Here is a 13745-nt window from a genome sequence, read left to right as displayed (position 1 = left end):
ACTTTAAAAATTAAAAATTCACAATTTTTAAAGTCACTGCAAAGCTACAGTAAAAAAAATAAACAGTCTGGTGCTGGAGATGCAGATCAACAGAACTGAACTCAAAGTCCAGAAATAAACCCACATGTCTAGTCAACTGATTAACAGCATCATTATTGGACAAGGACAAGGAAATTTGCCTTTATGACTGTGGGGTGTGGTTGTCAAGTTACACTCTTAACTAAAATACAAAAATAGTTGTAAGGGTAGTTCTGCTACAATATGACCAAAGACCCCATCACTGTGGGTGGTCTGGCACCTTGAACTAAAAAGAAATTATAATCCAGAGGAGCCAAACACATAATCCTATGATAGTTTTTACTGACTCTTCACATACCTGAGGTACTATATAAAGGCTGCAAACACACAGCAATTAAAGTAGATAAAATCTAAACTGTGACTCCTGAAGTCTGAGATAGAGAAACCTGAAATGATAAGTCAGGGATGGAAGAAAACTAATAACCCTTAAGTTCTTCCTCAATTCTTAACCAGACTTTTAAGAAATAAACTGCCAACCGCTCATATTTTGAGGGGGACGGTATAAACACAGAAATCAGAAATGACTTAACTCAGAGACTCAGCTTTGTCTGTAAAGACAAAAACTAAGAAGAGAGAGATTCGGGGGGAAAACAATTTAAAGCAAAGTACTGCATTCATTCATGAATAACTTTGTTTTGACATTAAGATATTCAGCAATTTTGGGGGGGCATACTTCCTATTAAATAAGATGGTTTTTCCTGTGGTCATGTATGGATGTGAGAGTTGGACTGTGAAGAAGGCTGAGCGCCAAAGAATGGATGCTTTGGAACTGTGGTGTTGGAGAAGACTCTTGAGAGTCCCTTGGACTGCAAGGAGATCCAACCAGTCCATTCTGAAGGAGATCAGCCCTGGGATTTCTTTGGAAGGAATGATGCTAAAGCTGAAACTCCAGTACTTTGGCCACCTCATGCGAAGAGCTGACTCATTGGAAAAGACTCTGATGCTTTTGAGAGGGATTGGGGGCAGGAGGAGAAGGGGACGACAGAGGATGAGATGGCTGGATGGCATCACTGACTCAATGGACTTGAGTCTGAGTGAACTCCGGGAGTTGGTGATGGACAGGGAGGCCTGGCGTGCTGCGATTCATGGGGTTGCAAAGAGTCGGACACGACTGAGAGACTAAACTGAACTGAACCGATGTATGTTGACAGTATTTAACAAAGTCCTGGAGTGGGGGGCACTTACATTCCATTGGAAAAAGATTATAAACGAATACATATCATAATGGGTGGTAGCAAATACTATGAAGCAAAAATAAAGCTTACGTGTGAGCTAATTTTGCTGCTCTAACAGACCAAGTTGAACAGTGCTGAGACCTCAGAGCTCTGCATTTTCTGCCAGTTAATCTTTCTGGAAGTAGCTAGAGAATTAAGTCTCAGAAACAACTTTCTATTCAGACAGGCACTTTCCAAGTAGAAAAATAGAAGCATCTGAGACATAAAGCTTCCCTTAATAGTACGTAAAATAGATACTTTAAAAATTACTAGCCTAAAAAGGGATGAAATTCTTATACGTGCTACAATATGGATGAACCTTGAAAACATCATGGTGAGTGAAACAAGTCAGGCATAATTGGACAAATATCATATGACTACCCTTACATGCAGTATGGGAATAGGCAAATTCACAGAGACAAAAAGTAGAACAGAGGCTACCAGGCATTTAAGGGAGAAGGGAATGGGTGTCTATTTGAAATGATGAAGTTCTGGAAACAGATAATGGTGACAGTTGACAAGACTGTGAATATATTTAATGCCAATGAATTACAGACTTAATTACTTCCAAGAAGTTCCTTGGAAAAGAATGCCTCCTCAAAGTGTCCAAGAGCTGGGCAAGAGAGGAGTCTTTATAGCATACAGGAGGAGACTCTGTGGGCAGTGCAGGCAACGGGAACAGCATCAGGGGACTGCTCCCCCCATGTGACTGACCATCTTCCACAGCCAACCTTGGAGGATAAGGATGCTATTTCATAAATGGAGTTGGAAAGTTTCTTTACAGGTCTATTTCTTATGTTCAGAATAGCTTTGAAAATTACTTCCCTCATTTTATCTCACCCCAATTTTTGTGAAAATGGTCAAAAGCATAAATGCTTAAAATAAAAGGCACAAAGTATTAAAGTAACTATCATGGTCATTCCTCTTACTGATAAAAACATTATTAGAAAAAGATATCTGTTATTGAGTATAAAGAGATCCAAGTAAGAGTAAAATTCAGTCAGTGAGAGGACATGATCTAAACAGTAGTTAAAACAAACAAACAAACAAACAAACCTGGAGCCAACAAACAAGTAACTTATAAAACTGTCCTAGAAAATACAATGGTCCAACTAACAAATAACGGATGTAGTTTGTCTTCAGTCTGAGGTCTCTGATGTTCAGGCAACGCAGCAGTTCTTCGGTGCTGTTATCATTCCCTGATTCCTGGATGGCTGACTAACTCTATAGGTGGGAAGATTGTTCTGGCCGGAAAAGGAGGAAGTAAGCCATTTCCACCTATTAGGCCATACCATGGACTATTTTTATGCTTTAAAGAAGGAAAAGTGATGTGATCGGATATCAAAAAAATTCACTTAGGCTGTAATACATGGACCAGAACATCAGGAAGCCACCGCAAATTGTTGGGCAAGATTTTCACTATATTAAGGTGGTATTCATATATTCCTCAGGTATTAACCATTTGGTATTTTGTTGCTGCTGTTGCTTAGGCAGTTATTCTGTTGTTCTCATTTTATCTTTAAAGCTGGAAAGGAAAAAAAAAAAGAAAAAAAAAAAGCTGGAAAGGATACTGAATGAGCTGAGTAGATATTCTCCTGAGGAAGTACAGAGAATACAAGAAGGGGGAAAGGAAGATCTACGGGGGAGAAGGAATGAGTCTAGTTTTACTTTTTCTTCTCACTGAGTTTTACTTTTTCTTCTCACTCCTATAACCTCTTTCAAAATGCTTAAATTAATTCTTTTTTTTTAAATTAATTCTAAAGTCTGCCAATATCTGGTTTTAAGTCTTAAGTCTACTAAAGATTTTAAAGTGAGAAATTACAGGAGCACTTACCATGATAGAAGAATGTCTAATATCCAGTGCATAGGTATGATCCCAACTATGTGCGCTTAATTTTAAAAACTTGCTCATATCTTCTCCTTTGAGCCCAAGACTGTGAAGACCATTCATCATTTTTCCTTCCAGTTTCAGCATATCCAAAAGACTTTAGGTTTAAAGAAAAGAAATGTTTTACTTTGATTTGCCAAAATTTTTTATTGTATCCTTAAAGTTCATAGATATCTCAAAGCATTAGAAACAAGTTTCTCTGGTATTTTTATTAATATCAGAAAAACACATTATTAAACTCATTAACAAATAGGACAAGAATTTCTAATTAGTTATCTAGTGTAAACTATGCTGAGTTTTTTTTTAAGTTATAACAAAATCTTCTTTAAAGGGCAAGACATTAAGGTATATATATATTATATTCCTTCACCAAGGAAGTGAAAACATGTTCATTCCTGAGCAAGCCAAAAATGAAGGGAAAAATACAGTAGAGGTCATTCTCTTGATACAAAAAACAAGATCAAACATGACCTAAAACACAAAGTTTCATAAAAGTATGAAAGTTCACATATGTTTAGAATACATATTAAAATTTCTAATTGCATATATAATAATTTGATAGCTCTTAGTACTACTACTGTTAGAAAATATCATTGCTAAAAGTAACATTATCATCAGTAAAGGACCTTACTGACAAAGAGTCAGGGCAATTTGATACTTTAAACCACTGCTTATCAAGTTTACTCTGGATCTCATAACAACCTCAGGAAGTCTCAAGAGATGCCAATGAGACTCAGAGAGATGAAACCTCCTGCCCAGGAACTCAGCCAGTAGACTCACAGAGCTGAGACACGAAGGCCATCTGCAAAGATAGGTAAGGCTGTACAGACCATGGTAAAGCATGTTCATGTTGGGAAAGGTAAAATCTACTAGGCAAGGAGGAATTCTGATTATTACTTTTTGAAACCAAGTGTTTCTATTTATTATATTTAACCCAAGTGCTTCATTCAAAAATCCATTCATGGAAATCACTTTGCCTTTCAGAAATGAACAGAATCAGAATAAAGTGATATATGGGCTTTAGATATATATTCTTAGGGAGGACTATAGAAATCTACATTTAAAGAGAAGAGATCTAATATCTAAACTCCTAAGAAGGCTGTTTTAGAAGTATTTCAAGCTGGCCCATATGACATCAGCTCAGCATGTATTCCTAGACAGTTCTGACTGTATTACAAAGCAGACTTTTTACCATTCCCTCCAAATGTATTAGAAGATGAGTGTGATAAAAAAAGCACCAGCTTAAATATCATAAATTACCAATAATAAGATTTAGTTGGGGCTATAACACTGCACTGAGTGTAGCTTCTTAAAGTTCTTAATCCCTTTAAATTTTCTCATTTGTAAAATAAGAATTGTGGATGGCACTGCCAATGTTCTCTCCATTTAAAAAATGTTATGATGCTTATTGAAGAGATACTTTTTATGTGATAGAATTATAATACTCTTCATAGCTTCTGTAACTACCATCTTTGTTATCACAACCTAGTTTTCAAGGAAACATATCAACAGAAAAACTATATAGAGCTACATGGTGTGGTACACTGAAAAGGGCATGAGATTTCAAACCTTGAAAACACTTGCTAGTTGTGTCCCTATCTTTATGTGAGATCTGAGTCTTTGTTTCCCCATACATAAAAAGAGAACAGTAATAATCACCTGATAGAGTATTACGATTAAAGGAATTTACTACTAAGCACACAGTTGCTCTCAACACCATCAGTTTCTTCCTTGCTCTTTTCAAATATTGAATTTTGGATACAAAATAAAAAAAAAAAACAAACCTGGTTCTTGAAATATGATACGTTTATCAGGAAAACTGATCTCTGGATTGTTAAATAATAAAAACTATTTTTCATGCTTCTCTTTTAATAGTTACTAGGAAAACAATAGAATGAAAAAGACTACAGAGATCTCTTCAAGAAAATTAGAGCTACCAAGGGAATATTTCATGCAAAGATGGGCACAATAAAGGACAGAAAAGATATGGACCTAACAAAAGCACAAGATATTAAGAAGAGGTGTCAAGAATACTCAGAAGAACTATTTAAAAAAGATCTTCATGACCCAGATAATCACGATGGTGTGATCACTCACCTAGAGCCAGACATCCTGGAATGTGAAGTCAGGTGGGCCTTAGGAAGCATCACTACAAATAAAGCTAGTGGAGGTGATGGAATTCCCGTTGAGCTATTTCAAATCCTGGCAGGTGATGCTGTGAAAGTGCTGCACTCAATATGCCAGCAAATTTGGAAAACTCAGCATTGGCCCCAGGACTGGAAAAGGTCAATTTTCATTCCAATCCAAAGAAAGGCAATGCCAAACAATGCTCAAACTACTGCACAATTGCACTCATCTCACACACTAGTAAAGTGATGTTTAAAATTCTCCAAGCCAGGCTTCAACAGCATGTGAACCGTGAACTTCCAGATGTTCAGACTGGTTTTAGAAAAGGCAGAGGAACCAGAGATCAAATTGCCAACATCTGTTGGATCATTGAAAAAGCGAGAGAGTTCCAGAAAAACATCTATTTCTGCTTTATTGACTATGCCAAAGCCTTTGACTGTGTGGGCCACAAAAAATTCTGGGAAATTCTGAAAGAGATGGGAATACCAGACCACCTGACCCACCTCTTGAGAAACCTGTATGCAGGTCAGGAAGCAACAGTTAGAACTGGACATGGAACAACAGACTGGTTCCAAATTGGGAAAGGAGTATGTCAATGCTGTATATTGTCACCCTGCTTATTTAACTTATATGTAGAATACATCATGAGAAATGCTGGACTGGATGAAGCACAAGCTGGAAGCAAGATTTCTGGGAGAAATATCAATGATCTCAGATATGCAGATGACACCACTCTTATGGCAGAAAGCAAAGAGGAATTAAAAAGCCTCTTGATGAAAGTGAAAGAGGAGAGTGAAAAAGTTGGCTTAAAACTCAACATTAAGAAAACTGAGATCATGGCATCTAGTCCCATCACTTCATGGGAAATAGATGGGGAAAAAATGGAAACCGTTATAGAATTTATTTTGGGGGGCTCCAAAATCAGTGCAGATGGTGACTGCAGCCATGCAATTAAAAGACGCTTACTCCTTGGAAGAAAATTTATGACCAACCCAGACAGCATATTAAAAAGCAGAGACATTACTTTGTCAACAAAGGTCTATCCAGTCAAAGCTATGGTTTTTCAAGTAGTGTATGGATGTGAGAGTTGGACTATAAAGAAAGCTGAATGTGAAAGAATGGATGCTTTTGAACTGTGGTGTTGGAGAAGACTCTTGAGAGTCCCTTGGACTGCAAGGAGATCCAACCAGTCCATCCTAAAGGAAATAAGTCCTGAATATTCATTAGAAGGATTGATGCTGAAGCTGAAACTCCCAATACTTTGGCCACCTGATGTGAAGAACTGACTCACTGGAAAAGACCCTGATGCTGGGAAAGACTGAAGGAGGGAGGAGAAGGGGACAACAGAGGATGAGATGCTGGATGGCATCACCGACTCAATGGACATGAGTCTGAGTAAACTCCGGGAGTTGGTGATGGCCAGGGAGGCCTGGCGTGCTGCAGTCCATGGGGTCACAAAGAGTCAGACACGACTGAGCAACTGAACTCAACTGATCATTAAATTTGCTTAGAACCTTTCACTGGCTCCTCCTGCCCTCAAGATAAAAGGCCAAAATGTGAAACCTGGTTCCAATATCTGTCCACCTGTGCAACCTAAGTACCTTCCAGCTCCTCCTCACTGCATACTCTGGCCATATTAGACCATGCATTTTCTCAAATATGTCATGTTTGCACAACCTCCACTCTCTACTCTGCCTGATTCATCCTTAAATATCACTTCCTTGAAGAAAACTGATATCCACTGCCCCCATCAAGAACAAGTTTAAAATTCTCAAAGCACTACACTTTATCTTTTAGAAACCTTATCACAATATAATTATTATTAAATTTCAATTATCCTACTAGACCCTAAATTCTGTTTAAGACATTTCTGTCTTGTTCACCACTATACCCCCAATACCTAGCAGTCTCTATACCACAGAAATCATTCAGACATTAGCCAAATCGAAATTTATTATTGAACTGATTTTACCACATTGAATTTTAAAGCTGCCCGCTTTCAGTTCATTTCAGTTCAGTCGCTCAGTCATGTCCGACTCTTTGCGACCCCATGAATTACAGCACGCCAGGCCTCCCTGTCCATCACCAACTCCCGGAGTTCACTCAGACTCACGTCCATTGAGTCAGTGATGCCACCCAGCCATCTCGTCCTCTGTCGTCCCCTTCTCCTCCTGCCCCCGATCCCTCCCAGCATCAGAGTCTTTTCCAATGAGTCAACTCTTCACATGAGGTGGCCAAAGTACTGGAGTTTCAGCTTTAGCATCATTCCTTCCAAAGAAATCCCAGGGCTGATATCCTTTAGAATGGACTGGTTGGATCTCCTTGCAGTCCAAGGGACTCTCAAGAGTCTTCTCCGACACCACAGTTCCAAAGCATAAATTCTTCAGCGCTCAGCCTTCTTCACAGTCCAAATCTCACATACATACATGACCACAGGAAAATCCATAGCCTTGACTAGACGAACCTTTGTTGGCAAAGTAATGTCTCTGCTTTTGAATATGCTATCTAGGTTGGTCGTAACTTTCCTTCCAAGGAGTAAGCGTCTTTTAATTTCATGGCTGCAGTCACCATCTGCAGTGATTTTGGGGCCCAAAAAAATAAAGTCTGACACTGTTTCCACTGTTTCCCCATCTATTTCCCATGAAGTGATGGGACCAGATGCCATGATCTTCATTTTCTGAATGTTGAGCTTTAAGCCAACTTTTTCACTCTCCTCTTTCACTTTCATCAAGAGGCTTTTTGGTTCCTCTTCACTGTCTGCTATAAGGGTGGTGTCATCTGCATATCTGAGGTTATTGATATTTCTCCCAGAAATCTTGCTTCCAGCTTGTGTTTCTTCCAGTCCAGCGTTTCTCATGATGTACTCTGCATATAAGTTAAATAAGCAGGGTGACAATATACAGCCTTGATGTACTTCTTTTCCTATTTGGAACCAGTCTGTTGTTCCATGTCCAGTTCTAACTGTTGCTTCCTGACCTGCATACAGGTTTCTCAAGAGGTGGGTCAGGTGGTCTGGTATTCCCATCTCTTTCAGAATTTTCCACAGTTTATTGTGATCCACACAGTCAAAGGCTTTGGCATAGTCAATAAAGCAGAAATAGATGTTTTTCTGGAACTCTCTCACTTTTTCCATGATCCAGCAGATGTTGGCAATTTGATCTCTGGTTCCTCTGCCTTTTCTAAAACTAGCTTGAACATCAGGAAGTACATGGTTCACATGCTGTTGAAGCCTGGCTTGGAGAATTTTAAACATCACTTTACTAGCATGTGAGATGAGTGCAATTGTGCAGTAGTTTGAGCATTGTTTGGCATTGCCTTTCTTTGGGATTGGAATGAAAACTGACCTTTTCCAGTCCTGGGGCCAATGCTGAGTTTTCCAAATTTGCTGGCATATTGAGTGCAGCACTTTCACAGCATCATCTTTCAGGATTTGAAATAGGTCAACTGGAATTCCATCACCTCCACTAGCTTTGTTCATAGTGATGCTTCCTAAGGCCCATTTGACTTCGCATTCCAGGATGTCTGGCTCTAGGTGAGTGATCACACCATCGTGATTATCTTGGTCGTGAAGATCTTTTTTGTACAGTTCTTCTGTGTATTCTTGCCATCTCTTCTTAATATCTTCTGCTTCTGTTAGGTCCATACCATTTCTGTCCTTTATCAAGCCCATCTTTGCATGAAATGTTTCCTTGGTATCTCTAATTTTCTTGAAGAGATCTCTAGTCTTTCCCATTCTGTTGTTTTCCTCTATTTCTTTGCATTGATTGCTGAGGAAGGCTTTCTTATTTCTTCTTGCTATTCTTTGGAACTCTGCATTCAGATGCTTACATCTTTCCTTTTCTCCTTTGCTTTTCGCTTCTCTTCTTTGCACAGCTATTTGTAAGGCCTCCTCAGACAGCCATTTTGCTTTTTTGCATTTCTTTTCCATGGGGATGGTCTTGATCCTGTCTCCTGTACAATGTCACGAACCTCATTCTATAGTTCATCAGGCACTCTATCTATCAGATCTAGGCCCTTAAATCTATTTCTTACTTCCACTGTATAATCAATAAGGGATTTGATTTAGGTCATACCTGAATGGTCTAGTGGTTTTCCCTACTTTCCTCAAATTAAGGAAATTCCTCAAATTGCCTGAATTTGGCAATAAGGAGTTCATGATCTGAGCCACAGTCAGCTCCTGGTCTTGTTTTTGCTGACTGTATAGAGCTTCTCCATCTTTGGCTGCAAAGAATATAATCAATCTGATTTTGGTGTTGACCATCCAGGGATGTCCATGTGTAGAGTCTTCTCTTGTGTTGTTGGAAGAGGGTGTTTGCTATGATCAGTGCATTCTCTTGGCAAAACTCTATTAGTCTTTGCCCTGCTTCATTCCGTATTCCAAGGCCAAATTTGCCTGTTACTCCAGGTGTTTCTTGACATCCTACTTTTGCATTCCAGTCCCCTATCATGAAAAGGACATCTTTTTTGGGTGTTAGTTCTAAAAGGTCTTGGAGGTCTTCATAGAACTGTTCAACTTCAGCTTCTTCAGTGTTACTGGTTGGGGCATAGACTTGGATTACTGTGATATTGAATGGTTTGCCTTGGAAAGGAACAGAGATCATTCTGTCGTTTTTGAGATTGCATCCAAGTACTGCATTTCGGACTCTTTTGTTGACCATGATGGCTACTCCATTTCTTCTGAGGGATTCCTGCCCGCAGTAGTAGATATAATGGTCATCTAAATTCACCCATTCCAGTCCATTTTAGTTTGCTGATTCCTAGAATGTCAAGATTCACTATTTATCTGCCCACATTACAGATACATATTTATCCAGAGCTCAAACTCTGAGCCAGAGAACTTCACTAAGATACAGAAATAATTACACGAGTGGGACCATCAAGACACCTTTGTGACCTCTTTCTTTCTGGTCGTTATACTGTACTGATGTTAGTCAAGTCTGAACAGGCTGGCTATCAAAATAAGTAACATCCAATATGTTACCAGAGTCAATTTCTTGGGCAGTTCTACTCGACCAGACTCTGGTCACTCTGATGCTGGGGTGACTATTAAGTAGCTCTATGGTAGATGTATCTAAGGTAGATACATAAAATACATTCATGGAACTCCTCTAGTTTATTTGGTCCTATCTGCCTTCTTCCCTAGTCACTGCGCCTGTCTCCTACTGCCCTAGTCTCCCTGGGGGTGAGAGTAAGGCTTGGGTACATGCTGTGTGAACCAGTGCTGGCCTGACCCTAAGCATGGGGGCTTTGGCTCCTCTGGGATCACAGGAAGAAAGGTTGGGCTGTGGGCATGACATCAGTTCTCCACAACCCCAAAATGCAGAAGATAGGAAGAAAGAGAAAAATTATTCCTCCTTCCCTTTCATTCCCCAAATTCTACAGTACTGGTTGCACAGCACCTCTCTCCAGATCTAGGACATAACTTCAATATTAGGACATTTTCCTTCCTCTCCTCTTTCTTGCATCATTTTCTTCCATTCATCAGCCTCTTCACACTGTTTTTTATCTGACATTCTCTGATCTTTCCTGAGAACCACTTTCTTTGACTGTGATATAAATATCCTCACATATTTTCTTTTCTCTCCTTTAAGGGAATTACAGTAGTTTCAACTAGTGATCCCAACAAGAAGGAACAATAATGTATCACACATCATGCAGATCACTAATTACCAGGAGAGGACCCAAGAGGGTTCTATTTCTCAAATAATCTGTAGCCTTTCCATTGACAAATTACGTCTCCAAGTGTTCCTGCTATAAAAATTTCCCCATACAATGCCACAGAAAACTTTTCAAAATCTACGTACCAATTCTGCCCTCTTTTAAATCTATTTTCACTGTTCTTGAGCACAGATGTAATTTCTGTACTCTGAAGCTTACAGCCAGGAGCTAACAACTGCTCTTCTCTATGTGTAGTATCTATCCTTCACATCTTAGATTAGCATTTTCCCAATATTAGGGGCAAAAACTCAACTAAATAAAGATAAAAGCTCCACTTGAATCCAACTTCTCAATCTTTCCTGTGTTTTCCTATATATTTCTAAACTTGCTAAGAAAATGAAAGTTTACATTCAAAAAAGGCAAACTGAATTCAATTAAAACTAAATATTTGAAATAAAGTATATTGTGTTTACTAAATTCATCTTATAAATAATTATGAATTTTTAAAGTAGTTTTATGACTCTCAAAGGAAAATAAATTCACTTTGATTTCTCTTCTGTGGCCCATGTCTTTTCATTTACAGGTTAATGGCCAAGATAAATACAATACTTTCTAATTCTGCACTAGAGCATTTTGGGGAACTTTTTTGACCTAAAGAGACAGTATCGAGCAATCTATCATTTCCTTCTTTTGGCCACACTGTGCTGCATGGGGGATCTTAGTTCCCCAACCAGGGATCAAATCCATGCTCCCAGCACTGGGAGCATAAAGTCTTAACCACTGGACTGCCAGGGAAGTCCCTAGCAATCTAACATTTCAAGTTTACTTTCTGATGGATACAAGCACTTAAAATTCTTCCTGCTTGTTTCTTTATTCTGGGAAAACATCTCATACTCCTTTCACATCTTTTCTGAAGGGTACAACTCCCTAGCTACTCAGCTCTGGCCCAAGAAACTTTCAAGCTAATGATAGACCTACTTGTCAATCAAAGACAGTTTCAAATAATAGGACAAGAATAAGTCTAGGATTCAGAAACTTCAATTTTATCACCTGAATAAACTTCTCCAAGGTTTCTTTCAGCTCTGATATTCAAAGACACTTAAGAGAATATTCTACCAAAATAACAGAGTTGCTTAGCGAAGTCAAAAAGATATATTTGCTTTAAAGTGAATATCTGCATTTCAACAAATACTAAATTCAGAACAAAAGTGCACCTTTACACATAAACCAGAGTTTCTATCAGTAATTTAATACTTACCTAAAAGGATCAAAGGAATCCATATCAACACGAAGTCCATTTATATACAGACCAGCATCGCCTGGCTGAATATCAAATTTATCTTGAAGATGCTGGAAATAGAGAAAATAATTAACCAAATGATATAATAATAGTTGATCTGTGTCAGGAGTTGGCAAACTATTTCTATTGAGTCGGATAGTAAATATTTTTAGGCTTTACCAACTACTCAACTCCATCCTGCAGCACAAAAGCACCACAGACAATCGACAAATGAGCATGATTATGTTCCCAATAAAACTTTTATGCGTTAAGACAGGCCGCAGCCCGTATTTGGCCTTTATGTGGGTAGTACTGCCCACACTTGATGGGAATCTTATAAAAGGTTAGAGACAATACTTGAGTATTTTGATTTTGTAATATGTGATATTAATTTCCTAATGCTACAACTACTACTTACCTATTACATTTTATACTCTATGTGCATGTACACACAAACACTTAGCATTTGACAGCTGGCACATTCCTATTCTTTGATAGCCCAGAACTCAAAACTTTGGTGTATGTGTAAATATTTAGCAATCACTCTAAATTCATAAGTTTCCATGAAACAAGTGTTTCAATGTTCACTTTTAGTTAAAACTTCACTTTTATTGATATAAATATTGATGTAAAAATTCTAATATCTTATGCTTTCAAATGTTGTCAAGAATTTTTACAATTTTGATGTATTTTTTCTTCTACTTAAGAGTAAACAGGTTTTAACCTTCAAGTGAATAAACTTTTTCTGACTTTGTTACTGATTTCTAGTTTGCACTGAGACTGAGAATTTTTTCCTATTTATTCCACTTCCTGGAATTTTTACAATTACTACTTTCACTTGGTCTTCTATATCTTTACTCACTTTCTGACCATTTCATTAGTCTGAGAGAGGTAAATTATACTTCTCCTTCCATTTCCTGTAGTTTGTTTCATGATGGTGCTGCAGTGTTTTGATGTAAAGCTATCTTAAACTGCTCTATTTTCATTATGAATTGTATCCTTTAGTGTTATAAAGGGCCATTTTTGGGTCATTAATATTTTTAGAACTGAATTTGGCTTCATGGCATTTTAAGATCATACCCTTAGAACATAGTATTTGCTTGATATACCTTTGCACATCCTTTCTTTTTTGACATTTCTGAATCATGTTAAGGGTTTTTATTTCACATACAAACATTAGGTGTGTTTGTTTCACACCTAATGAAACAAACAGAAAAATTTTGCTAATATGTTAAGCTTATTTACATTTATTGATATCCTAGACTTGGTTAGCCTCAAATGGGATTCTTTCATGCTGTTTACTCTTTCAAGATGCATTTTTAAAGTTCTTTTTTTTTTCTTGTTCACTCAGCTCTCTTCATGCTTCAGAAGATTTAGACTTTTCTCTACTAGTTACTATCAAACATGCATATTTATTTAATACCCTCCATCATCTTTTTAACCAATAGCTAATGATTTGTTGCAAAAAAAATAACAGAATAAGCCTTTAAACTTTTCCTGC

General features: G+C 37.9%; 1 protein-coding gene across 3 annotated transcripts in view; it reads right to left on the bottom strand.

The window, feature by feature from the left end:
• UGGT2 (UDP-glucose glycoprotein glucosyltransferase 2) overlaps nucleotides 1-13745 on the bottom strand; it is a 147037-nt gene that overhangs the window by 83631 nt on the left and 49661 nt on the right. For all 3 annotated transcript variants that reach the window (XM_025262666.3, XM_006074284.4, XM_025262667.3), the window contains 2 exons: nucleotides 12224-12315; nucleotides 3127-3277 (listed from right to left, as the gene is read on the bottom strand). In XM_025262666.3, the coding sequence (XP_025118451.2) occupies nucleotides 3127-3277; nucleotides 12224-12315 (243 nt within the window). The remainder of the gene's footprint in view (nucleotides 1-3126; nucleotides 3278-12223; nucleotides 12316-13745) is intronic.

The sequence above is a fragment of the Bubalus bubalis genome, chromosome 13 (genome assembly GCF_019923935.1).
Source record: "Bubalus bubalis isolate 160015118507 breed Murrah chromosome 13, NDDB_SH_1, whole genome shotgun sequence".
Classification (NCBI taxonomy): domain Eukaryota; kingdom Metazoa; phylum Chordata; class Mammalia; order Artiodactyla; family Bovidae; genus Bubalus; species Bubalus bubalis.
Note: the sequence above shows the minus strand (reverse complement) of the source record. Positions and strands in the feature narration are given on the sequence as shown.